General features: G+C 62.2%; 1 protein-coding gene and 1 long non-coding RNA gene across 2 annotated transcripts; both read left to right on the top strand.

Annotated features, from left to right (window-relative positions):
- Nucleotides 1-2,045: 2,045 nt before the first annotated feature.
- LOC148590387 (uncharacterized) lies at nt 2,046-6,892 on the top strand. The gene is made up of 2 exons (XR_015914312.1): nt 2,046-2,125; nt 6,835-6,892. It is a non-coding gene; the product is annotated as an uncharacterized LOC148590387 (long non-coding RNA).
- Nucleotides 6,893-12,397: 5,505 nt separating this feature from the next.
- LOC148590386 (PHD finger protein 1-like) lies at nt 12,398-21,770 on the top strand. Its single transcript, XM_088539096.1, has 7 exons — nt 12,398-12,529; nt 12,618-12,766; nt 15,354-15,449; nt 16,486-16,554; nt 17,817-17,940; nt 20,336-20,403; nt 21,644-21,770. Exons 1-7 carry the CDS (start codon nt 12,398-12,400, stop codon nt 21,768-21,770), a joined length of 765 nt encoding a protein of 254 aa, XP_088395222.1.
- The last annotated feature ends 1,471 nt before the right edge of the window (nt 21,771-23,241 follow it).

Below are 23,241 nucleotides of genomic sequence, written 5' to 3'. Positions count from 1 at the left end.
AATGGACAGGAGGGGACCGGGGGGAACCAGAACCGGAGTGGGGGGACCGGAACCGAACCGGAATAGACAGGAGGGGATGGGGGGGGGGGGACCGGAACCGGAGTGGACGGGACCGGAACCGGAGCGAGAGGGACCGGAACCGAACCGGGAGCTCATCAGAACGAACCCGAATGCCCGGAACTGCCCAGAGCGGGGCGGAACCCGGACCGGAACCGAACCGGAATGGACAGGAGGGGACCAGGGGGGACCGGAATCGGAGCGGACGGGACCGAGCCGAACCGGAATGGACAGGAGGGGACCGGAACCGGAGCGGGAGGGACCGGAACCGAACCGGGGAGGACCGGAACCGGACCGGAACCGAATCGGAACCGGCGGCGGGGCGCGGGGGGCGGCGCTACCTGCTCGGGCTCCGCGGGCTCCGCCGCCGCCGGCCGCTTGGGCCGCCCCGGGAGCAGCGGGAGCCGCGAGGGCCGCGGGGGCCCCGGGCCGCGCGCGGAGCCGCCGCGCGGAGCCGCCGCCATCGCCTCACGGAGCCCGCGCGCGCCAAACGGCCCCGCCGCGCGCGCCCATTGGCTGCCGCCCGCGCCGCGCCGCCCAATGGGAGGGCGCCGCCCCCCGCCGCGCCGCCCAATGGGAGGGCGCCGGGGGCGGGGCCACGCGGGGCAAGGGGCGGGGGGGAGGACGTGACGGCGCGTGCGCGGAGGGAGAGAGGGGCGGGGGGAGGGGGCGGGGCGAGGAGGGGAGGGGGCGGGGCTTGGGGGCGGGATGGGGGCAATTAGGGGGCAGTTGTGGGGCTAAAGGGGGGTTATGGGGGGCAGTTGTGGGGCTAAGGGGTTATGGGGCAGGATAGGGGCTATTAAGGGGCAGTTATGGGGCTAAAGGGAGGTTGTGGGGCCGTTTTGGGGGCAGTTATGGGGCTAAGGGGTTATGGGGCAGGGTAGGGGCAATTAGGGAGCGGTTATGGGGCTAAGGGGGGGGTTATGGGGCGGGATGGGGGCAGTTACGGGGCCCTATGGGGCTGTGGGTCAAGATGGGGACAGTTATGGGGCGGTTATGGGGCTATGGGGACAGTTATGCTGCTATGGGGGCAGTTATGGGGCAGGATGGGAACAGTTATGGGGCACTTACAGGGCTGTGGGGGCAGTTATGGGACTATGGGGCAATTATGGGCAGGATGGAGACAGTTATGGGGCACTTATGGGGCAGGATGGGGACAGTTACGGGGCGCTTATGGGGCTATGGGGGCAGTTATGGGACGATGGGGGCAATTCTGGGCAGGATGGAGACAGTTATGGGGCACTTATGGGGCTACGGGGGCACTTATGGGGCAGGATGGGGACAGCTATGGGGCACTTACGGGGCTATGGGGGCAGTTACGGGGCTATGGGGGCAGTTATGGGGCAGGATAGGGGGTTGTGGGGCAGAATGGGGGGGTTGTGGGGCAGTTCTGGGCCTACGGGGGCAGCTATGGGGCAGGATGGGGACAGCTATGGGGCACTTATAGGGCTATGGGGGCAGTTATGGGGCAGTTACGGGGCTATGGGGGCAGTTATGGGGCAGGATGGGGGGGGTTGTGGGGCAGAATGGGGGGGTTGTGGGCAGGTCTGGGCTATGGGGGCACTTATGGGGCAGTTATGGGCTATGGGGGCAGTTATGGGGCAGAATGGGGGGTTGTGGGGCAGTTCTGGGCCTACGGGGGCAGCTATGGGGCAGGATGGGGGGGGTTGTGGGGCACTCAGGGGCCTCCCGCCCCACAAGCCCCCCCGAGGGCCCCCCCACCAAGGGGGTGACACCGGGGGGGGGGACACCCATCCCCGGGCGTCTCTCCGCATCCCCCCTGGCCGCCCCCCCCGGCTGCTGCGTCACCGTCCCCGCCGTGGGGCCCGGTGTCCCCGTCACCGTCCCCGTCACCCCCGATGGCGGCCCGGCCATGGCGAGCGTCACCCGCGTCACCCGCGCGGCCACCGCCGCCGCCGCCGCCCGGGTCCCCGATGTCACCCGCGTCCCCGATGTCACCCGCGTCCCCGATGTCACCCGCGTCCCCGCGCGGCGCCGCTTCTGGGAGGGCCAGGACGTGCTGGCGCGATGGAGCGACGGGCTCCTCTACCTGGGCACCATCAAGAGGGTGAGTGTGTCCCCGTGTGTCCCCCCCGGGGTGGTGGCACTTGGGGACACCCTGGGGACGCCGTGGGGACGCGGCCGAGCGCCCCGCGCCCGAAAAACGCCGCTCGGGGCGCCCGAAAACCCCCGGAACGGCCCCAAAACGCAGCCCGAAAAGCGGCGCTTTGGGGAGCCCATGGCCCCCCTGGAGCCCCGGCTTGGCCCAAAATGCCCCAAAATTGCCCCGTTCTGCCCCAAAATGCCCCAAAATTGCCCCGTTCTGCCCCACATTGCCCCGTTCTGCCCCAAAATGCCCCAAAATTGCCCCGTTCTGCCCCACATTGCCCCGTTCTGCCCCACATTGCCCGTTCGGCCCCAAAATGCCCCAAAATTGCCCCGTTCTGCCCCACATTGCCCCGTTCTGCCCCAAATGCCCCTTTGTGGCTGAAAGTTGCCCCCTTGCAGCGTAAAACTGCCCCTTGCACCCAAAACTGCCTCTTTCGGCCCCAAACTGCCCCATTGCAGCCCAAACTGGCCCCTTTTCATCCGAATTGCCCCATTGCACCCAAATTGCCCCTTTTGAGCCCCAAATGCCCCTTTGCGCCTCCAAGTTGCCCCCTTGCAGGATAAAACTGCCCCATTGCAGCCAAAATTGCCCCCTTTGGCCCCAAAATGCCCCATTGCAGCCAAAACGGCCCCTTTGCACCCAAATTGCCCCCCTTGCACCCAAAATTGCCCCATTGCAGCCCAAAATGCCCCTTTGCACCCCCTAACTGCCCCTATGCACACAAATTGCCCCCCTTGCAGCATAAATTGCCCCGTTCTGCCCCAAAACGCCCCTTTGCACCTCCAAGTTGCCCCCTTGCAGCATAAAACTGCCCATTGCAGCCAAAATTGCCCCTTTCGGCCCCAAAATGCCCCATTGCAGCCTGAAACGGGCCCCTTGCACCCTCTAACTGCCCCTCTGCACCCAAATTGCCCCCTTTCCGCCCAAAATTGCCCCTTTTGAGCCCAAAATGCCCCTTTGCACCTCCAAGTTGCCCCCTTGCAGCATAAAACTGCCCCCTTGCAGCCAAAACTGCCTCTTTCGGCCCCAAACTGCCCCATTGCAGCCCAAACCGGCCCCTTTGCACCCTCTAACTGCCCCATTGCAGCTAAAATGCCCCATTGCACCCTGTAACTGCCCCCTTGCACCCAAATTGCCCCGTTCCAGCCCAAAATGCCCCTTTGCACCCTCTAACTGCCCCTCTGCACCCAAATTGCCCTATTCCAGCCCAAAATTGCCCCTCTGCGCCTCCAAGTTGCCCCATTGCACCCAAAATTGCCCCATTGCACCAAAATTGCCCCTTTCGATCCCCAAATGCCCCTTCACACCTCCAAGTTGCCCCCTTGCAGGATAAAACTGCCCCATTGCAGCCAAAATTGCCCCTTTTGGCCCCAAAATGCCCCATTGCAGCCAAAACGGCCCCCATTGCACCCAAATTGCCCCCCTTGCACCCAAAATTGCCCCATTGCAGCCCAAAATGCCCCTTTGCACCCCCTAACTGCCCCTATGCACACAAATTGCCCCCCTTGCAGCATAAAATTGCCCCGTTCTGCCCAAAACGCCCCTTTGCACCTCCAAGTTGCCCCCTTGCAGCATAAAACTGCCCCATTGCAGCCAAAATTGCCCCTTTCGGCCCCAAAATGCCCCATTGCAGCCTGAAACGGGCCCTTGCACCCTCTAACTGCCCCTCTGCACCCAAATTGCCCCCTTTCCACCCAAAATTGCCCCTTTTGAGCCCAAAATGCCCCTTTGCACCTCCAAGTTGCCCCCTTGCAGCATAAAACTGCCCCATTGCACCCCAAATTGCCCCTTTTGGCCCCAAACTGCCCCATTGCAGCGCGAACTGGCCCCATTGCACCCTCTAACTGCCCCATTGCACCCAAATTGCCCCCCTTGCACCCAAAATTGCCCCATTGCAGCCCAAAATGCCCCTTTGCACCTCCAAGTTGCCCCCTTGCAGCATAAAACTGCCCATTGTAGCCAAATTGCCCCTTTCTGCTCCAAAATGCCCCATTGCAGCCCAAACTGCCCCCTTTGTGCCTCCAAGTTGCCCCATTGAGCCCCAAACTGCCCCATTGCACCCAAAGTTGCCCCTTTCTGCCCCAAAATGCCCCCTTGTGTCCCCAAATTGCCCCAGAACTGCCCCATTCCAGCCCCAAATGCCCCCTTGGGCCTCAGAATTGCCCCATTGTGCCCCCAAGTGCCCCATTTTGCCCCCAAATTGCCCCCTTTGCCCCCCTAAACTGCTCCAGGTGCCCCCATTAATTGCCCCGAGACCTATTAATTGCCCCCATGTCCCCCATTAATGCCCCTGTGTCCCCCATTAATTACCCATTTCCCTCGTTAATTTTCACTGTCCCCCCAAATTAATTACCCCTTGCCCCCATTAATTACCCTATGCCCCATTAATTACCCCATGCTCTCCTATTAATTACCCCATGTCCCCATTAATTACCCCAGTGTCCCCAAATTAACTGCCCTATTCCCCCATTAATTACCCCCGTGTCCCCATTAGCCCCGATGTTCCCCCACTAATTGCCCTATTTCCCCCATCAATTTCCCATGATGTCCCCCATTAATTGTCCCCAATGTCCCCTCCATGTCCCTCCATGTCCCTCCATGTCCCTTCATGTCCCCATGTCCCCCCATTTCCCCCATGTCCCCCTCGTGTCCCCATGTCCTCAATGTCCCCATGTCCCCCCGTTCCCCATCCCGTCCCCATTATTGTCCCCCTGTCCCCCCGTTGTGTCCCCCCGTCCCCATCATGTCCCCACGTCCCCATGCCCTCCATGTCCCCACTGTCCCCTGTCCCCAATTATTGTCCCCCTGCTGCCCCCTCGTGCATGTCCCCATGTCCCCGCGTGTCCCCGCGGTGTCCCCGTGTCCCCACGTCCCCGCTGTGTCCCCCTGTCCCCCCCCGCCATCCTCCCCCTGTGTGTCCCCATGTCCCCCCAATGTCCCCCTGTCCCCCCATTATTGTCCCCATGTCCCCGCTGTGTCCCCACGTCCCCCCCGCCATGTCCCCTTGTGCATGTCCCCCCCGTCCCCGTGGTGTCCCCGTGTCCCCGTGTCCCCATGTCCCCCCCTCCCCGCGGTGTCCCCACGTCCCCGTGCCATCCATGTCCCCATGTCCCCACTGTGTCCCCGTGTCCCTGTGCCCTCCATGTCCCCGTGTCCCCATCATGTCCCCATGTTCTCAATGTCCCCATGTCCCCCCAATGTCCCCCGTCCCCCATTATTGTCCCCACATCCCTGCTGTGTCCCCACGTCCCCCCTGCCATGTCCCCCCGTGCGTGTCCCCCTGTCCTCAATGTCCCCCTGTCCTCAATGTCCCCCTGTCTCCCATTATTGTCCCCCCGTCCCCACGGTGTCCCCATGTCCCCCCCTCCCCGCAGTGTCCCCACGTCCCCGTGCCATCCATGTCCCCGCGGTGTCCCTGTGCCCTCCATGTCCCCGTGTCCCCATCGTGTCCCCCTGTTCCCCACTATTGTCCCCACGTCCCCGCTGTGTCCCCACGTCCCCCCCGCCATGTCCCCCCGTGTGTGTCTCCCTGTCCCCGCGTTGTCCCCGTGTCCCCACGTCCCCCCGTCCCTGCTGTGTCCCCACGTCCCTGTGCCCTCCATGTCCCCATGTCCCCATCATGTCCCCATGTCCTCAATGTCCCCCTGTCCCCCATTATTGTCCCCCTGTCCCCGCGGTGTCCCCACGTCCCCGTGGTATCCCCGTGTCCCCATGTCCCCGTGGTGTCCCCACGGTGTCCCCATGTCCCCGCGGTATCCCCGTGTCCCCATGTCCCCGCGATGTCCCCGTGTCCCCACGGTGTCCCTGCGGTGTCCCCATGTCCCCGTGATGTCCCCGCGGTGTCCCCCCGTCCCCGCGGTGTCCCCATGTCCCCATCGTGTCTCCCCGTCCCCGCGGTGTCCCCATGGTGTCCCCATGTCCCCGCGATGTTCCCGTGTCCCCATGTCCCCGCGGTGTCCCCATGTCCCTGCAGTGTCCCCACGTCCCCACGGTGTCCCCACGTCCCCACAGTGTCCCCATGTCCCCATCGTGCCTCCCCGTTCCCGCGGTGTCCCCATGGTGTCCCCATGTCCCCGCGATGTTCCCGTGTCCCCACGTCCCCACAGTGTCCCCATGTCCCCATCGTGCCTCCCCGTTCCCGCGGTGTCCCCATGGTGTCCCCATGTCCCCGCGATGTTCCCGTGTCCCCATGTCCCCGCAGTGTCCCCATGTCCCCGCGATGTCCCCACGTCCCCATCGTGTCCCCATGTCCCTGCAGTGTCCCCATGTCCCCACGGTGTCCCCGCGGTGTCCCCATGTCCCCACAGTGTCCCCACGGTGTCCCCGCGATGTCCCCACGTCCCCGCGGTGTCCCCATGTCCCCGCGGTGTCCCCACGGTGTCCCCCCGTCCCTGCGGTGTCCCCATGTCCCCGCGGTGTCCCCGCGGTGTCCCCATGGTGTCCCCACGGTGTCCCCATGTCCCCATGGTGTCCCCATCGTGTCCCCACGGTGTCCCCATGGTGTTCCCATGTCCCCGCAGTGTCCCCATGTCCCCACGGTGTCCCTGCGGTGTCCCCCCGTCCCTGCGGTGTCCCCATGTCCCCGCGGTGTCCCCACGGTGTCCCCATCGTGTCCCCATCGTGTCCCCGCGGTGTCCCCACGATGTCCCCACGTTGTCCCCGCGCAGGTGGAGCCCTCGCGCCGCCTGTGCCTGGTCCAGTTCGAGGACAAGTCGCAGTTCCTGGTGCTCTGGAAGGACATCAGCCCCGGTGAGCGCCCGCTGCCCCGTTAACGGCAATTAACGATCATGTTCATTCCATTTTGATTTTTAATTTTAATTTTTAATTTAATTTTAATGTAATTTTTGATTTTTAATTTTTAATGTATTTTTTTATTTTTAATTTTTAATGTAATTTTTGATTTTTAATTTTTAATTTATTTTTAATTTCAATTTTAATTTAATTTTATTTTAATATATTAATTTTAACTTTATTTCAATATTTTAATTTTAAATTTACTTTTACTTTGAATTTTAAAATTTAACTTTGTTTTTAATTTTATTTTTTTAAACTTTAATCTTAATTTAATATTTTAAATTTATTTAATTTTAAATTTATTTTAATATTTTAATTTTAAACTTATTTCAATATTTTAATTTTAAATTTAATTTTAGTTTAATTTTTAATTTTAATTTTATCTTAATGTTTCAATTTTCATTTTAATCTTAATTTTTAATTTAATGATTTAATTTTAAATGTAAAGTTAATGCTTTAATTTTAATTTCACTTTAAAATTAAATGTCTAACTAAATTTCGATTTTTAATTTGATTGCAAATGTAAGGTTTTCATTTAATTGTGAATTTAAAATTATAATTTAATTGTAAAATTAGAATTAAAGTTTTATCTACAAGTTTCAATTAAAACTGAAGTAACCAATTAACTGCATAACTGCTTGACTAATCCATTATGTTAATTCACTTTTAAATTTAATTTTTATTTTTTAATTTTGTTTTAATTTTTAATTTAAATTTAAATAGTTTATTTTTAATTTAAACTTAAAATTTAATTTCAATTTAATTAATTCATTAATCAATGATTTTTTTTAAAAAAATTAAAATCTAAATTGCATTGATTTTAATTTTAATTTTAATTTAACTAACCAATTAATTTACCAATTAATTGATTAGTCCATTACATTTGTTTTTAATTCAATTTTAAATTTTATTTTTAAATGTAATTTTATTTTTATTGTATTTTTAATTTTGAAATGCAATTTTAATTTACTTAGCTGATCAACTAACCAATTAAGTGATTAGTCAATTAAAATAATTAATCTTGAACTTATTTTTAAATCTTAATTTTTTAATTCAAAATCTTAAATTTAAAATTAAGATTTAAAAATAAAAGTAAATTTAAATGAAAATGAAAATTAATTTTAAAAATAAAATTAAAATCATAACTGCAAAATCTTAAATTAAAAATAAATTTTAAATCTTAAATTTTAAATCTTAACTTAAAAAAATAAAATTTACATTTGAAATCTTAAATTTTAAATCTTGAATTTTAAATCTTAAGTCTTAAAAATAAATTTGAAATTTTAAGTTAAAAAATTGAAGTTAAAAATCTTAAACTTTAAATCTTAAATTTTAAATCTCAAATTTTAACTCTTAAATGGTAAGTTTTAACTTTTTTAGATGTTAAGTTTGAAGCTCTGAGTTTAGTTCACAATTGGGGTGTAAGTTACGAGGGGGGGTCAATGTTCATTCCCATGTTAATTCCAGCGGTCGTTATCATGTTAATTACCGTGGTAATTCCCATGTTAATTCCCATGTTCGTTACCGTGTTAATTCCCACGCTTGTTACCGTGTTAATTAATTCCCGTGTTAATTAATTCCCGTGTTCGTTCCCGCACTTGTTACCGTGTTCATTCCCGCGCTCGTTCCCATGTTAATTCCGTGTTAATTCCGTGTTAATTACCGTGCTCGTTACCATGTTAATTCCCGTGTTCATTCCCCCGCTCGTTCCCATGTTAATTCCCGTGCTCGTTACCGTGTTAATTAATTCCCGCGCTCGTTCCTGCGCTCGTCACCGCAGGGGGTCAATGTTAATTCCCATGTTAATTCCCGTGCTCGTTCCCATGTTAATTCCCGCGCTCGTTCCCGCGCTCGTTCCCGCGCTCGTTCCCGTGTTAATTACCCCCCGTGTTAATTACCCCCGTGTTAATTACCCCGTTGGCAGCGGCCGTCCCCGGGGACGAGCGCTGCTGCTGCGTGTGCTCGGGGGCCGCGCTGAGCCCCGACAACCGCCTGCTGCGCTGTGACAAGTGCGGCCACGGTGAGGACACCCGCTGTCCCCGTGTCCCCAAGGCCACCCCCACCATGTCCCCATGTCCCCAAGGCCACCCCCACCGCGGCCCCGTGTCCCCAGGGCCACCCCAGCAGCGGCCCCATGTCCCCAAGGCCACCCCAACAGCGGCCCCATGTCCCCAAGGCCACCCCGACCGGGTCCCCATGTCCCCAAGGCCACTCCCACTGCGTCCCCGTGAACCCAGGGCCACCCCGAACGCGGACCCGTGTCCCCATGTCCCCAAGGCCACCCTGACTGTGGTCCCGTGTCCCCAAAGCCACCCCCACCGGGTCCCCATGTCCCCGTGTCCCCAAGGCCACCCCCATGGGGTCCCCATGTCCCCAAGGCCACCCCGACCGGGTCCCCAGGTCCCCAAGCCCACCCCAACCGCAGCCCCATGTCCCCAAGGCCACCCCAACAGTGGCCCCATGTCCCCAAGGCCACCCCAACCGCGGCCCCATGTCCCCATGTCCCCAAGGCCACCCCAACAGTGGCCCCAGGTCCCCAAGGCCACCCCGACTGGGCCCCCATGTCCCCAAAGCCACCCCTACTCGGCCCCGTGCCCCGTGTCCCCAAGGCCACCCCGACCGCGGCCCCGTGTCCCCAAGGCCACCCCGACCGGGTCCCCATGTCCCCAAGGCCACTCCCACCGGGTCCCTGTGTCCCCATGTCCCCAGGGCCACCCCGACCGCGTCCCCGTGTCCCCAAGGCCACCCTGACTGCGGCCCCATGTTCCCACGGCCACCCCGAACGCATCCCCATGTCCCCAAGGCCACCCCAGCAGCAGCCCCGTGTCCCCAAGGCCACCCCGAGTCCCCATGTCCCCAAGGCCACCCCCACCGGGTCCCCGTGTCCCCAAGGCCACCCCGACTGGGTCCCCATGTCCCCAAAGCCACCCCGACCGGGTCCCCATGTCCCCAAGGCCACCCCGACTGGGTCCCTGTGTCCCCAAGGCCACCCCCACCGCGGCCCCATGTCCCCAAAGCCACCCTGACCGCGGCCCCGTGTCCCCAAGGCCACCCCAACAGCGTCCCCATGTCCCCAAGGCCACCCCCACCATGGCCCCGTGTCCCCAAGGCCACCTCCACCGGGTCCCCGTGTCCCCAAGGCCACCCCGACTGGGTCCCCATGTCCCCAAAGCCACCCTGACCGCGGCCCCGTGTCCCCAAGGCCACCTCCACCGGGTCCCCGTGTCCCCAAGGCCACCCCGACTGGGTCCCCATGTCCCCAAGGCCACCCCAACCACAGCCCCATGTCCCCAAGGCCATCCTGACCGCGTCCCCATGTCGCCGCGTCCCCATGTCCCCGTGCCCCATGTCCCCAAGGCCACCCCGACCGCGGCCCCGTGTCCCCAAGGCCACCCCGACCGGGTCCCCATGTCCCCAAGGCCACCCCCACCAGGTCCCTGTGTCCCCATGTCCCCAGGGCCACCCCGACCGCGTCCCCGTGTCCCCAAGGCCACCCTGACTGCGGCCCCGTGACCCCAAGGCCACCCCAGCAGCAGCCTCATGTCCCCAAGGCCACCCCGAGTCCCCATGTCCCCAAGGCCACCCCCACTGGGTCCCCTTCTCCCCGTGTCCCCAAGGCCACCGCAACTGGGTCCCCATGTCCCCCTGTCCCCAAGGCCACCCCCACCAGGTCCCCCTGTCCCCAAGGCCACCCCGACCAGGCCCCCATGTCCCCAAGGCCACCCCCACCGGGTCCCCATGTCCCCAAGGCCACCCCGACCACGTCCCCATGTCCCCAAGGCCACCCTGACTGCGGCCCCGTGTCCCCAAGGCCCCCCAACTGGGTCCCCATGTCCCCGTGTCCCCAAGGCCACCCCGACCGCAGCCCCATGTCCCTAAGGCCACCCCGACTGCGTCCCCATGTCCCCAAGGCCACCCCGACCAGGTCCCCGTGTCCGCCTGTCCCCAAGGCCACCTCCACCGCATCCCCATGTCCCTAAGGCCACCCCGACCACATCCCCATGTCCCCAAGGCCATCCCGACCAGGTCCCCTCGTCCCCATGTCCCCAAGGCCCCTCCTCCCATGTCCTCATGTCCTCAAGGTCCACCCCTGCCCATGTCCCCAGGGTCCCCCACGACCATGTCCCCATGTTCCCATGACCTCCCCGACCGGGTCCCCATGTCCCCAAGGTCCCTCCTCCCATGTCCCCAGGTTCCCATATCCCCAAGGTCCCTCCTCCCATGTCCCCAAGACCCTCCCGACTGGGTCCCCTTGTCCCCAAGGTCCCTCCTCCCATGTTCTCATATCCCCAAGACCCCCCCGACCAGGTCCTCATGTCCCCAAGGTCCCCCCTGACCATGTCCCCAAGACCCCCCCAACTGGGTCCCCATGTCCCCAAGGCCCCTCCTCGCATGTCCCCAAGGCCCTCCCGACTGGGTCCCCATGTCCCCAAGGCCCTTCCTGATCATGTCCCCTTGTCCCCATGTCCCCAAGGCCCTCCCAGCTATGTCCCCATGTCCCCAAGGCCCCTCCTCCCATGTCCCCAACACTCTCCCGACTGGGTCCCCTTGTCCCCAAGGCCCCTCCTCCCACATCTCCATGTCCCCAAGACTCCCCTGACCGGGTCCCCATGTCCCCAAGGCCCCTCCTCCCATGTCCCCAAGACCCTCCCGACCGGGTCCCCATGTCCCCAAGGTCGTCGTCCCCAACTATGTCCCCATGTCCCCAAGACCCTCCTGACTGGGTCCGCATGTCCCCAAGGCCCTTCCTGATCATGTCCCCTTGTCCCCATGTCCCCAAGACCTCCCAATTATGTCCTCATGTCCCCAAGGCCCCTCCTCCCATGTCCCCAAGGCCCCCCCACCTGGGTCCCCATGTCCCCAAGACCCCCCCAACCAGGTCCGCATGTCCCCAAGGCCCCCCCGACTGGGTCCCCATGTCCCCAAGGCCCCTCCTCCCATGTCCTCATGTCTCCATGTCCCCAAGGTCCACCTCGACCAGGTCCCTATGTCCCCAAGGCCCCTCCACCTGGGTCCCCATGTCCCCAAGACCCCCCCAACCAGGTCCCCATGTCCCCAAGGCCCCTCCTCCCATGTCCCCAAGGCCCCCCCGACTGGGTCCCCATGTCCCCAAGGCCCCTCCACCTGGGTCCCCATGTCCCCAAGGCCCCCCCAACCAGGTCCCCATGTCCCCAAGACCCCCCTGACAGGGTCCCCATGTCCCCAAGGCCCTCCCAACTGGGTCCCCATGTCCCCAAGGCTCTTCCTGACCATGTCCCCTTGTCCCCATGTCCCCAAGGCCCCTCCTCCCATGTCCTCAGGACCCTCCCAACCGGGTCCCCATGTCCCCAAGGCCCCTCCTCCCATGTCCCCAAGGCCCCCCCGACTGGGTCCCCATGTCCCCAAGGCCCCTCCTCCCGTGTCCCCATGTCCCCAACCCCCCCCCCACCCCAGGCCATGTCCCCACGTCCCCCTCACGTCCCCTCCTCCCCAGCCTACCACCAGCAGTGCCACCTCCCCGCGGTGCCACCGCCGCCTCCGGCCACCGCCTGGACCTGCCGCCAGTGCGTCTTCGCCGTGGCCACCAAGGTGAGCGCCGGGCAGGGGGGACGCGGGGGACGCGGCGCCGCCGCGGTGGCCCCGTCCCCGCTGTCCCCGAGCCCGTGTCACCCCCCAGCGCGGCGGCGCCCTGCGCAAGGGTCCCTACGCGCGGGCCATGCTGAGCCTCAAGCGGGTGCTGCCCTACGAGCTGGGGACACTCGAGTGGGACAGCGGCCACCAGGCCAACCGGCAGCAGTGCTACTGCTACTGCGGCGGCCCCGGGGAGTGAGTGCCACCGCGCGCCGTGTCCCCGGTGTCCCCGAGGGCCCCCGCCGTGTCCCCGAGGGTCCCCACCGTGTCCCCGAGTCCCCAAGGGTCCCCGCCGTGTCCCTGTGTCCCCAGGGGCCCCCGCCGTGTCCCCGAGGGTCCTGACCGTGTCCCCGTGTCCCCAGGGGCCCCCACCATGTCCCCGAGGGTCCCCACCGTGTCCCCGAGGGTCCTGACCGTGTCCCCATGTCCCCAGGGGCCCCCACCGTGTCCCCAAGGGTCCCCACCGTGTCCTCAAGGGTCCCCACTGGGTCCCCGTGTCCCCAGGGGCCCCCACTGTGTCCCCAAGGGCCCCCACCGTGTCCCCGAGGGTCCTGACCGTGTCCCCAGTGTCCCCGAGGGCCCCCGCCGTGTCCCCAAGGGTCCCCGCCGTGTCCCTGAGGGTCCTGACCGTGTCCCCAGTGTCCCCGAGGGCCCCTCGATCACAGCCCCGTCTCCCCAAGGGCCCCAACCACAGCCCCATGTCCCCAAGGGTCCCCGCCATGTTCCCGAGGGTCCCCACCGTGTCCCCGTGTCCCCAGGGGTCCCCACCGTGTCCCCAAGGGTCCTGACCGTGTCCCCGTGTCCCCAGGGGTCCCCACCGTGTCCCCGAGGGTCCCCGCCGTGTCCCCGAGAGTCCTGACCGTGTCCTCGTGTCCCCAAGGGCCCCCCGGCCACAGCCCCGTCTCCCCAAGGGCCCCAACCACAGCCCCATGTCCCCAAGGGTCCCCGCCATGTCCCCGAGGGTCCTGACCGTGTGCCCGTGTCCCCAAGGGTCCCCACCGTGTCCCTGAGGGTTCTGACCGTGTCCCCAGTGTCCCCGAGGGCCCCTCAACCATGGCCCCGTGTCCCCAAGGGCCCCCAACCGTGTCCCCAAGGGCCCTGACCCCAGCCCCAGTGTCCCCAAGGGCCCCCACCGTGTCCCCAAGGGCCCCCCGACCACGGCCCCGGTGTCCCCAAGGGTCCCCACCATGTCCCCAAGGGCCCTGATCGTGACCCTGTGTCCCCAAGGGCCCCCACCGTATCCCCAAGGGCCCCCTGACCACAGCCCCGTGTCCCCAGGGGCCCCCACCGTGTCCCCAAGGGTCCTGACCGTGTCCCCAAGGGTCCCCGCTGTGTCCCCAAGGGTCCTGACTGTGTCCACAGGGGTCCCCACCATGTCTCTGTGTCCCCAGGGGTCCCCACCGTGTCCCCGAGGGTCCTGACCGTGTCCCCGTGTCCCCAAGGGCCCCCACCGTGTCCCCGAGGGTCCCCACTGTGTCCTCGTCTCTCCAAGGGCCCCACCGTGTCCCCAAGGGCCCTGACCGTGACCCCGTGTCCCTAAGGGCCCCCACCGTATCCCCGAGGGTCCCCACCATGTCCCCATGTCCCCAGGGGCCCCCACTGTGTCCCCAAGGGTCCTGACCGTGTCCCCAAGGGCCCCAACCATGGCCCCGGTGTCCCCAAGGGCCCTGACCATGTCCCCAAGGGTCCCGACCGCAGCCCCGGTGTCCCCAAGGGCCCCCACCGTGTCCCCAGGGGTCCTGACCGTGTCCCCAAGGGCCCCGACCGTGGCTCTGGTGTCCCCGGTGTCCCCAAGGGTCCCAGCCGTGTCCCCAGGGACCACAACCATGGCCCCGGTGTCCCCACGGGCCCCTGACCGTGTCCCCAAGGGCCCAAACTGTGTCCCCAAGGGCCCTGACTGTGTCCCCGTGTCCCCAGTGTCCCCAAGGGTCTTGACTGTGTCCCCGAGGGCCCCCTGACTATGGCCCCGTGTCCCCAAGGGCCCCCGACCGTGTCCCCAAGGGCCCCAACCATGTCCCCAAGGGCCCTGACCGCGACCCCGTGTCCCCAGTGTCCCCAAGGGCCCCTGACCGTGTCCCCAAGGGCCCCAACTGTGTCCCCAAGGGCCCCCTGACCGCGGCCCCGTGTCCCCAAGGGCCCCCGACCGTGTCCCCAAGGGCCCCAACCACGGCCCCATGTCCCCAAGGGCTCTGACCGCGGCCCCGTGTCCCCAGTGTCCCCAGCGGTCCCCACTGTGTCCCCGATGTCCCCAGGGGGCCCCACCGTGTCCCCAAGGGCCCCGACCGCGGCCCCAAGGGCCCCCTGACCACGGCCCCGTGTCCCCAAGGGCCCTCACTGTGTCCCCAAGGGTCCTGACCGTGTCCCCAGGGGTCCCGACAGTGTCCCCAGGGGTCCCCCGACCGTCGCCCCATGTCCCTGGTGTCCCCAAGGTGCCCAACCACAGCCCCATGTCCCCGTGTCGCCAAGGTCCCACCAACTGCGGCCCCGTGTCCCCAAAGACCTCCCAACCGTGGCTTCGTGTCCCCAAGGGCCCCTGACCATGGCCTCATGTCCCCATGTCACCTTCCCGCCCATGTCCCCGTGTCCCCATGTCCCTGCGCCACCTCCCCGTGCGCGTCCCCATGTCCCCGTGCCACCTCCCCACCCATGTCCCCATGTCCCTATGTCCCCGTGTCCCCATGTCCCCATGTCCCCCATCCCCCTGTCCCCGTGTCCCCCGTCCCCACGTCCCCGTGTCCCCCTGTCTCCGTGTCCCCACGTCCCCGTGTCCCCGTCCCCGCAGGTGGAACCTCAAGATGCTGCAGTGCGGCCGCTGCGGGCAGTGGTTCCACGAGGCCTGTACCCAGTGTCTGCGCAAGCCGCTGCTCTACGGGGACAGGTGACACGGGGGGACACGGGGACATGGGGACGGGGGACATGGGGACAGGGGACGCGGGGACATGGGGACGGGTGACACGGGGACGCGGGGACACGGGGAGAGGTGACATGGGGACAGAGGATGCGGGGACAGGGGACGTGCGGACACAGGGACGTGGGGACACAGGGACTGGTGACACGGGGACGCGACGACACGGGGAGAGGTGACATGGGGACACAGGGACAGGGGATGCGGGGACACGGGGACATAGGGATGTGGGGACACGGGGACGGGTGACATGGGGACATGGGGACACGGGGACAGGGGATGCGGGGACACGGGGACATAGGGATGCGGGGACACGGGGACGGGTGACATGGGGACACAGGGACGCGGGGACACAGGGACATGGGGACGCGGGGACAGGTGACACAGGGACACGGGGACGGGTGACACGGGGACACAGGGAGAGGTGACATGGGGACACAGGGACGCGGGGACACAGGGACATGGGTACGCGGGGACAGGTGACACAGGGACACGGGGACGGGTGACACGGGGACACAGGGAGAGGTGACATGGGGACACGGGGACAGGTGATGCAGGGACACAGGGATGTGGGGATACAGGGACATGGGACGTGGGGACAGGGGACGAAGGGACATGGGGACGGGTGATGCGGGGACACGGGGACGTGGGGACGGGTGACATGGGGACGGGTGACATGGGGACGTGGGGACGCGGGGACACGGGGACATGGGGACACGGGGACGTGGGGAGAGGTGACACGGATGCAGGGACTTGGGGACGTGGGGACACAGGGACATGGGGACACAGGGACGGGTGACACGGGGACATGGGGACAGGGGACACGGGGACACAGGGACATGGGGATGCGGGGACACGTGACACAGGGACACCGGGATGCAGGGACGCGGGGACAAGGGGACATGGGGACATGGGGACGTGGGGACAGGGGACACGGGGACGCAGGGACATGGGGACAGGTGACACGGGGACACGGGGACGCGGTGCCATCCCCATGACGTCCCCGCAGGTTCTACGCGTTCGAGTGCTGCGTGTGCACGGGCGGCGCGGAGCGCGTGCGGCGGCTGCCACTGCGCTGGTGAGGGCGGCGGTGTCCCCAAGGTGTCCCCAAGGTGTCCCCAAGTGTCCCCAAGGTGTCCCCAAGGTGTCCCTGCGACTGTCCCCTCGATTGTCCCCGTAATTGTCTCCATAATTGTCTCCATAATTGTCCCCACGGTGTCCCCAAGGTGTCCCCAAGGGTGTCCCTGCAACTGCCCCCTTGATTGTCCCCGTAATTGTCCCCATGGTGTCCCCATGGGTGTCCCCACAGTGTCCCCACGGATGTCCCTGTGACTGTTCCCTTGATTGTCCCTGCAATGGTCCCCATAATTGTCCCCACGGTGTCCCCAAGGGTGTCCTTGCGACTGTCCCCTCGATTATCCCCGCGGTTGTCCCCGTAATTGTCCCTACAGTGTCCCCATGGTGTCCCCATGGTGTCCCTGTGATTGTCCCCTCGATTATCCCCGCGGTCGTCCCCATGGTCGTCCCCACAACTGAGTCGTCCCCGCGGTCATCCCTGCGGTTCTCCCCACATTGTCCCCACGGTCATCCCCACGTTGTCCCTGTGTTGTCCCCATGGTCGTCCCCATGTTGTCCCCACGTTGTCACCATGGTTGTCCCCACGCTGTCCCTGCAGTCATCCCCGCACTGTCCCCACGTTGTCGCCACGTTGTCCCCATGTTGTCCCCACGTTGTCACAGTGGTTGTCCCCACGCTGTCCCTGCGGTCATCCCCGCGCTGTCCCCATGTTGTCCCCACGCTGTCCCCACGTTCTCCCCGTGGTCGTCCCCACGGTCATCCCCATGTCATCCCTGTGGTTGTCCCCGTGGTTGTCCCTGTGGTCACCCCCACGTTGTCCCCGCGTCGTCCCCACGTCATCCTCGCGTTGTCCTCACCGATGTCCCCACGCTGTCCCCACACTGTCCCCGCGGTTGTCCCCACGCTGTCCCCGCGGTCGTCCCCATGTCGTCCCCACAATGGAGTTGTCCCCACATTGTCCCCACGTTGTCCTCACGCTGTCCCTGTGGTCGTTCCCACAATTGAGTCATCCCTGCGGTCATCCCTGCGGTTGTCCCCACGCTGTCCCCGCAATTGTCCCCACATCGTCCCCACGCTGTCCCCATGCTGTCCCTGGTGTCGTCCCCACATTGTCCCCACGTTGTCCCCGCGGTTGTCCCCATGTTCTCCCCATGCTGTCCCCACGTCGTCCCCGCAGTTGTCCCATGTTCTCCCACGCTGTCCCCACGCTGTCCCCACATTGTCCCCATGGTTGTCCCCACGCCGTCCCCGGCTCTCGCGCAGGGTGGACGTGGCCCACCTCGTGCTCTACCACCTCAGCGTGTGCGGCAAGAAGAAGTACTTTGACTTCGAGCGCGAGATCCTGCCCTTCGCCAACGACAACTGGGACAACCTCCTGCTCGGCGAGGTGGCCGGGGGGACGGGACACCGCTGTGGGGGTGGGACAGCAGCGCCGCGTGGGATGGTGGCCTTGGGACGTCGGCATTGGCCTTGGGATGTCGGCATTGGCCTTGGGGTGTCATCGTTGGCTTTGGGGTGTTGTCGTTGGCCTTGAGGCATCATCGTTGGCCTTGGGACGTTGGCGTTGGCCTTGGGACGTTGGCGTTGGCCTTGGGATGTTGGCGTTGGCCTTGGAACATCATCGTTGGCCTTGGGACATCTTCATTGGCCTTGGGGTGTCATCGTTGGCCTTGGGGTGTTGTCGTTGGCCTTGGGACGTTGGCGTTCGCCTTGGGATGTTGGCGTTGGCCTTGGAACATCATCATTGGCCTTGGGACATCTTCATTGGCCTTGGGGCGTCATCGTTGGCCTTGGGTGTCATCATTGGCCTGGGGTGTCATCGGTGGCCTTGGGATGTCATCGGTGGCCTTGGGGTGTCGTCGTTGGCCTTGGGGTGTCATTGTTGGCCTTGGGACGTCGGCGTTGACCTTGGGACGTTGGCCTTGGCCTCGAGGTGTCAGCGTTGGCCTTGGGGTGTTATCATTGGCCTTGGGGTGGCGGCGTTGGCCTTGGGACGTCGGCATTGGCCTTGGGACATCTTCATTGGCCTTGGGGCATCATTGTTGGCTTTGGGGTGTCGTCATTGGCCTTGGGGCGTCATCCTTGACCTTGGGGCATCATCGTTGACCTTGGGACATCTTCATTGGCCTTGGGGTGTCGTCGTTGGCCTTGCGGTGTCATCATTGGCCTTGGGGTGTCATTGTTGACCTTGGGGCGTCGTCGTTGGCCTTGGGCATCATTGTTGGCCTTGGGGTGTCATCATTGCCCTTGGGTGTCATCATTGGCCTGGGGTGTCATCGGTGGTCTTGGGGGTGTCATCGTTGGCCTTGGGGTGTCATCATTGGCCTGGGGTGTCATCAGTGGCCTTGGGGTGTCATTGGTGGCCTTGGGGTGTCATCATTGGCCTGGTGTGTCATCGGTGGCCTTGGGGTGTCATCGGTGGCCTTGGGGTGTCATCATTGGCCTTGGGGTGTCATTGTTGGCTTGGGGTGTCATCAGTGGCTTTGGGTGTCATTGTGGCCTCGGGGCATCATTGTTGACCTTGGGGCGTCATCGTTGGCCTTGGGGTGTCATCATTGGCCTGGGGTGTCATCGTGGCCTTGGGGATGTCATTGTTGACCTTGGGGCATCATCATGGCCTTGGGGCATCATCATGACCTTGGAGGTGTCATTGTTGGCCTTGGGGTGTCATCGGTGGCCTTGGGTGTCATCGTGGCCTTGGGGCGTCATCGTTGGACTTGAGATGACATCATTGGCCTTGGGACATCATAATTGGCCTTGGGGTGTCATTGTTGACCTTGGGGCATCATCGTGGCCTTGGGGCATCTTTGTTGGCCTTGGGGCATCATTGTTGGCTGTAGGGCATCGTTGTTGGCCTTGGAGAGTCATCGTTGGTCTTGGACATTGTCATTGGCCTTGGGGCATCATTATTGGTCTTGGGATGACACTGTTGGCCTTGGGGTGTCCTCTTTGGTGGCGGGACATGGGAGCGGGTGGCGGAACAACGGCAGGGGATGGGACGCTGGTGTTGGGGTTGGGACAACAACGTGGCCTGAGATGGTGGCCTTGGGGCATCATCATTGGCCTTGGAGCATCATCGTTGGTCTTGGATGTCATCATTGGCTTTGGGACGTCATCATTGGCCTTGGGGTGGAGGCCTTGGCCTTAGGGTGTCATCACTGGTTTGGGGGTGTCATTGTTGGCCTTGGGGAGTCATCCTTGGTCTTGGGTCATTGCCATTGGCCTTGGGTCGTTGTCATTGGTCTCGGGGTGTCATCGTTGGCCTTGGGGCATCTTTGTTGGCCTTGGGACAACATTGGTGGCCTTGGGGCATCATTGACATTGGGACATCGTCATTGGGGTGTCATCATTGGCCTTGGGGTGTCATCGTTAGTCTTGGGTCATTGTCATTGACCTTGGGTCATTGTCGTTGGCCTTGGGGCGTCGTCATTGGTCTTGGGGTGTCATCGTTAACCTTGGGGCATCTTTGTTGGCCTTGGGACATCATTGGTGGCCTTGGGGCATCATTGACGTCGGGACATCATCATTGGAGTGTCATCATTGGCCTTGGGGTGTCATCGTTGGCCTTGAGGTGCCATCATTGGCCTTGGGGCGGCGACGTTGGCCTTGGGGCGCTGTCATTGGTGGCGGGACATGGGAGGGGGTGTTGGGACACCGGGAGGTGACAGGACCCCAGCGCTGGGGGTGGGTCACTGTCCCCGTGTCCCCATGTCACCGTCCCCGTGTCCCTGTGTCACCGTCCCTGTGTCACCGTCCCCGTGTCACCGTCCCTCTCCCCACAGCTGGCCGAGACGCCCAAGGGTGACCGCTATGGGCAGCTGTTGGGTGCCCTGAGCGCCCACAAGGACAGGTGGGTGCCACCGCGTCACCGCGTCCCCCTCGTCACCATGTCCCCGTTGTCACCGTCTCCCCCTCATCACCGCGTCCCCGTCACCGCATCCCCATTGTCCCCATTGTCCCCCTCGTCACCACGTCCCCCTCGTCACCACGTCCCCCTCATCACCGCTGTCCCCATTGTCACGACTGTCCACGTTGTCACCGCGTCCCCCTTGTCACCGTGTCCCTGTCACCGCGTCCCCATTGTGCCCATGTCCCCCTCGTCACCACGTCCCCATTGTCACTGCTGTCCCCATTGTCACCGCATCCCCATTGTCCCCATGTCCCCATTGTCCCCATGTCCCCCTCATCACTGCCTCCCCCTTGTCACCCTGTCCCCTTTGTCACCGTGTCCCTCTTGTCACCATGTCCCCCTTGTCACCACATCCCCATTGTCCCCATGTCCCCTCTTCCCTATTGTCCCTCTCTTCCCTATTGTCCCCCTCATCACCGCTGTCCCCCTTGTCCCCATTGTCCCCCTCGTCACCGTGTCCCCATTGTCCCCCTCATCACCGCTGTCCCCATTGTCACCGCTGTCCCCATTGTCCCCATGTCCCCCTCGTCACCGCTGTCCCCCTTGTCACCGCTGTCCCCCTCGTCCCCATTGTCCCCCTCGTCACCATGTCCCCATTGTCCCCCTCATCACCACTGTCCCCATTGTCACCACTGTCCCCATGTCCCCCTCGTCACCGCTGTCCCCCTCGTCACTGCTGTCCCTTGTCCCCATTGTCCCCCTCGTCACCGTGTCCCCATTGTCACCATTGTCCCCATGTCCCCCTCGTCACCGCTGTCCCCATTGTCACCGCTGTCCCCATTGTCCCCATGTCCCCCTCGTCACCGCTGTCCCCCTTGTCACCGCTGTCCCCCTCGTCCCCATTGTCCCCCTCGTCACCATGTCCCCATTGTCCCCCTCATCACCACTGTCCCCATTGTCACCACTGTCCCCATGTCCCCCTCGTCACCGCTGTCCCCCTCGTCACTGCTGTCCCTTGTCCCCATTGTCCCCCTCGTCACCGTGTCCCCATTGTCACCATTGTCCCCATGTCCCCCTCGTCACCGCTGTCCCCATTGTCACCGCTGTCCCCATTGTCCCCATGTCCCCCTCGTCACCGCTGTCCCCCTCGTCCCCATTGTCCCCCTCGTCACTGTGTCCCCCTCATCACCGCTGTCCCCATTGTCACCACTGTCCCCATGTCCCCATGTCCCCTCCCCAGGTTCATCTCCGGCCGCGAGATCAAGAAGCGCAAGGGCCTCTTTGGGCTGCACAACCGGGTGCCACCACCGCCACCATCCCCAGTGTCCCCAACGTCCCCGACGTCCCCGGCGTCCCCGCGCAGGTGAGCGGCCACCGCGGGCCCCGGGGCCACCGTCCCCGCGCGGCGCCGCGCCGACCCGGGGGTCTCTCACAGCTCCCTTGCAGGGCGGCCCGGGGGGCCGCGGCGCCGCCGGCCCCGTGTCCCCAAGGTGGCCCCGGTGGCACCCGGTGGCGCTGAGGGGCCCCGCGGGGCCTACAACTTCCGGCGCACCGAGGCGCGGGGTCCCGACAGGTGGGTTGGGGACACGGTGGGGACATTGATGGGGACACGGTGGGGACACAGTGGGGACATTGATGGGGACATTGATGGGGTCACCATTGGGGACACAGTGGGGACACGTTGGGGACATTGATGGGGTCACCATTGGGGACATTGATGGGGACATGGTGGGGAGACGTTGGGGACATTGATGGGGTCACCATTGGGGACACAGTGGGGACACATTGGGGACATTGATGGGGACACGGTGGGGACACGGTGGGGACATGTTGGGGACATTGATGGGGTCACCATTGGGGACATTGATGGGGACATGGTGGGGAGACGTTGGGGACATTGATGGGGTCACCATTGGGGACACAGTGGGGACACGTTGGGGACATTGATGGGGACATTGATGGGGACACGGTGGGGACACGGTGGGGACATTGATGGGGACATTGATGGGGTCACCGATGGGGGCGTGGTAGGGACATATTGGGGACATTGATGGGATCACCATTGGGGACGTGGTGGGGACATGTTGGGGACATTGATGGGGACATGTTGGGGACATGGGGGGGACATTGATGGGGACACAGTGGGGACATTGATGGGGTCACCATTGGGGACACAGTGGGGACACATTGGGGACATTGATGGGGACACGGTGGGGACACGGTGGGGACATGTTGGGGACACTGATGGGGTCACCATTGGGGACACAGTGGGGACACGTTGGGGACATTGATGGGGACACGGTGGGGACACGGTGGGGACATGTTTGGGACACTGATGGGGTCACCATTGGGGCTGCGGTGGGGACACGTTTGGGATATTGACGGGGACATGATGGGGACACACTGGGGACATTTTGGGGACATTGATTGGGTCACCATTGGGGACGTGGTGGGGACATCTTGGGGACATTGATGGGGACATGTTGGGGACATTGATGGGGTCACTGTTGGGGACGTGGTGGGGACATGTTGGGGTCACCATTGGGGCTGTGGTGGGGACACCGTTGGGGACACCATTGGGGACATGTTGGGGACATTGATGGGGATGCGGTGGGGACGTGGTGGGGACATGTTGGGGACATTGATGGGGTCACCATTGGGGACGTGGTGGGGACACCGTTGGGGACATGGTGGGGACACGGGGGCATTGATGGGGACACGGTGGGGACATGTTGGGGTCATCTTGGGGACATGTTGGGGACATTGATGGGGACGCGGTGGGGACACGGTGGGGACATGTTGGGGACATTGATGGGGACACGGTGGGGACACATTGGG

The sequence above is a fragment of the Tinamus guttatus genome, unplaced genomic scaffold, assembly GCF_059628265.1.
Source record: "Tinamus guttatus ecotype Peru unplaced genomic scaffold, ASM5962826v1 Tinamus_guttatus_pri_ptg001381l, whole genome shotgun sequence".
In the NCBI taxonomy this organism is placed as follows: domain Eukaryota; kingdom Metazoa; phylum Chordata; class Aves; order Tinamiformes; family Tinamidae; genus Tinamus; species Tinamus guttatus.
Note: the sequence above shows the minus strand (reverse complement) of the source record. Positions and strands in the feature narration are given on the sequence as shown.

Coding starts and splice junctions, on each gene's coding strand:
- LOC148590386 (XM_088539096.1), top strand. CDS start 12,398: ATGTCCCCACGTCCCCCTCACGTCCCCTCCTCCCCAGCCTACCACCAG. Junction 12,530..12,617: donor TCTTCGCCGTGGCCACCAAG/GTGAGCGCCGGG, acceptor GTCACCCCCCAG/CGCGGCGGCGCCCTGCGCAA. Junction 15,450..16,485: donor CCGCTGCTCTACGGGGACAG/GTGACACGGGGG, acceptor ACGTCCCCGCAG/GTTCTACGCGTTCGAGTGCT.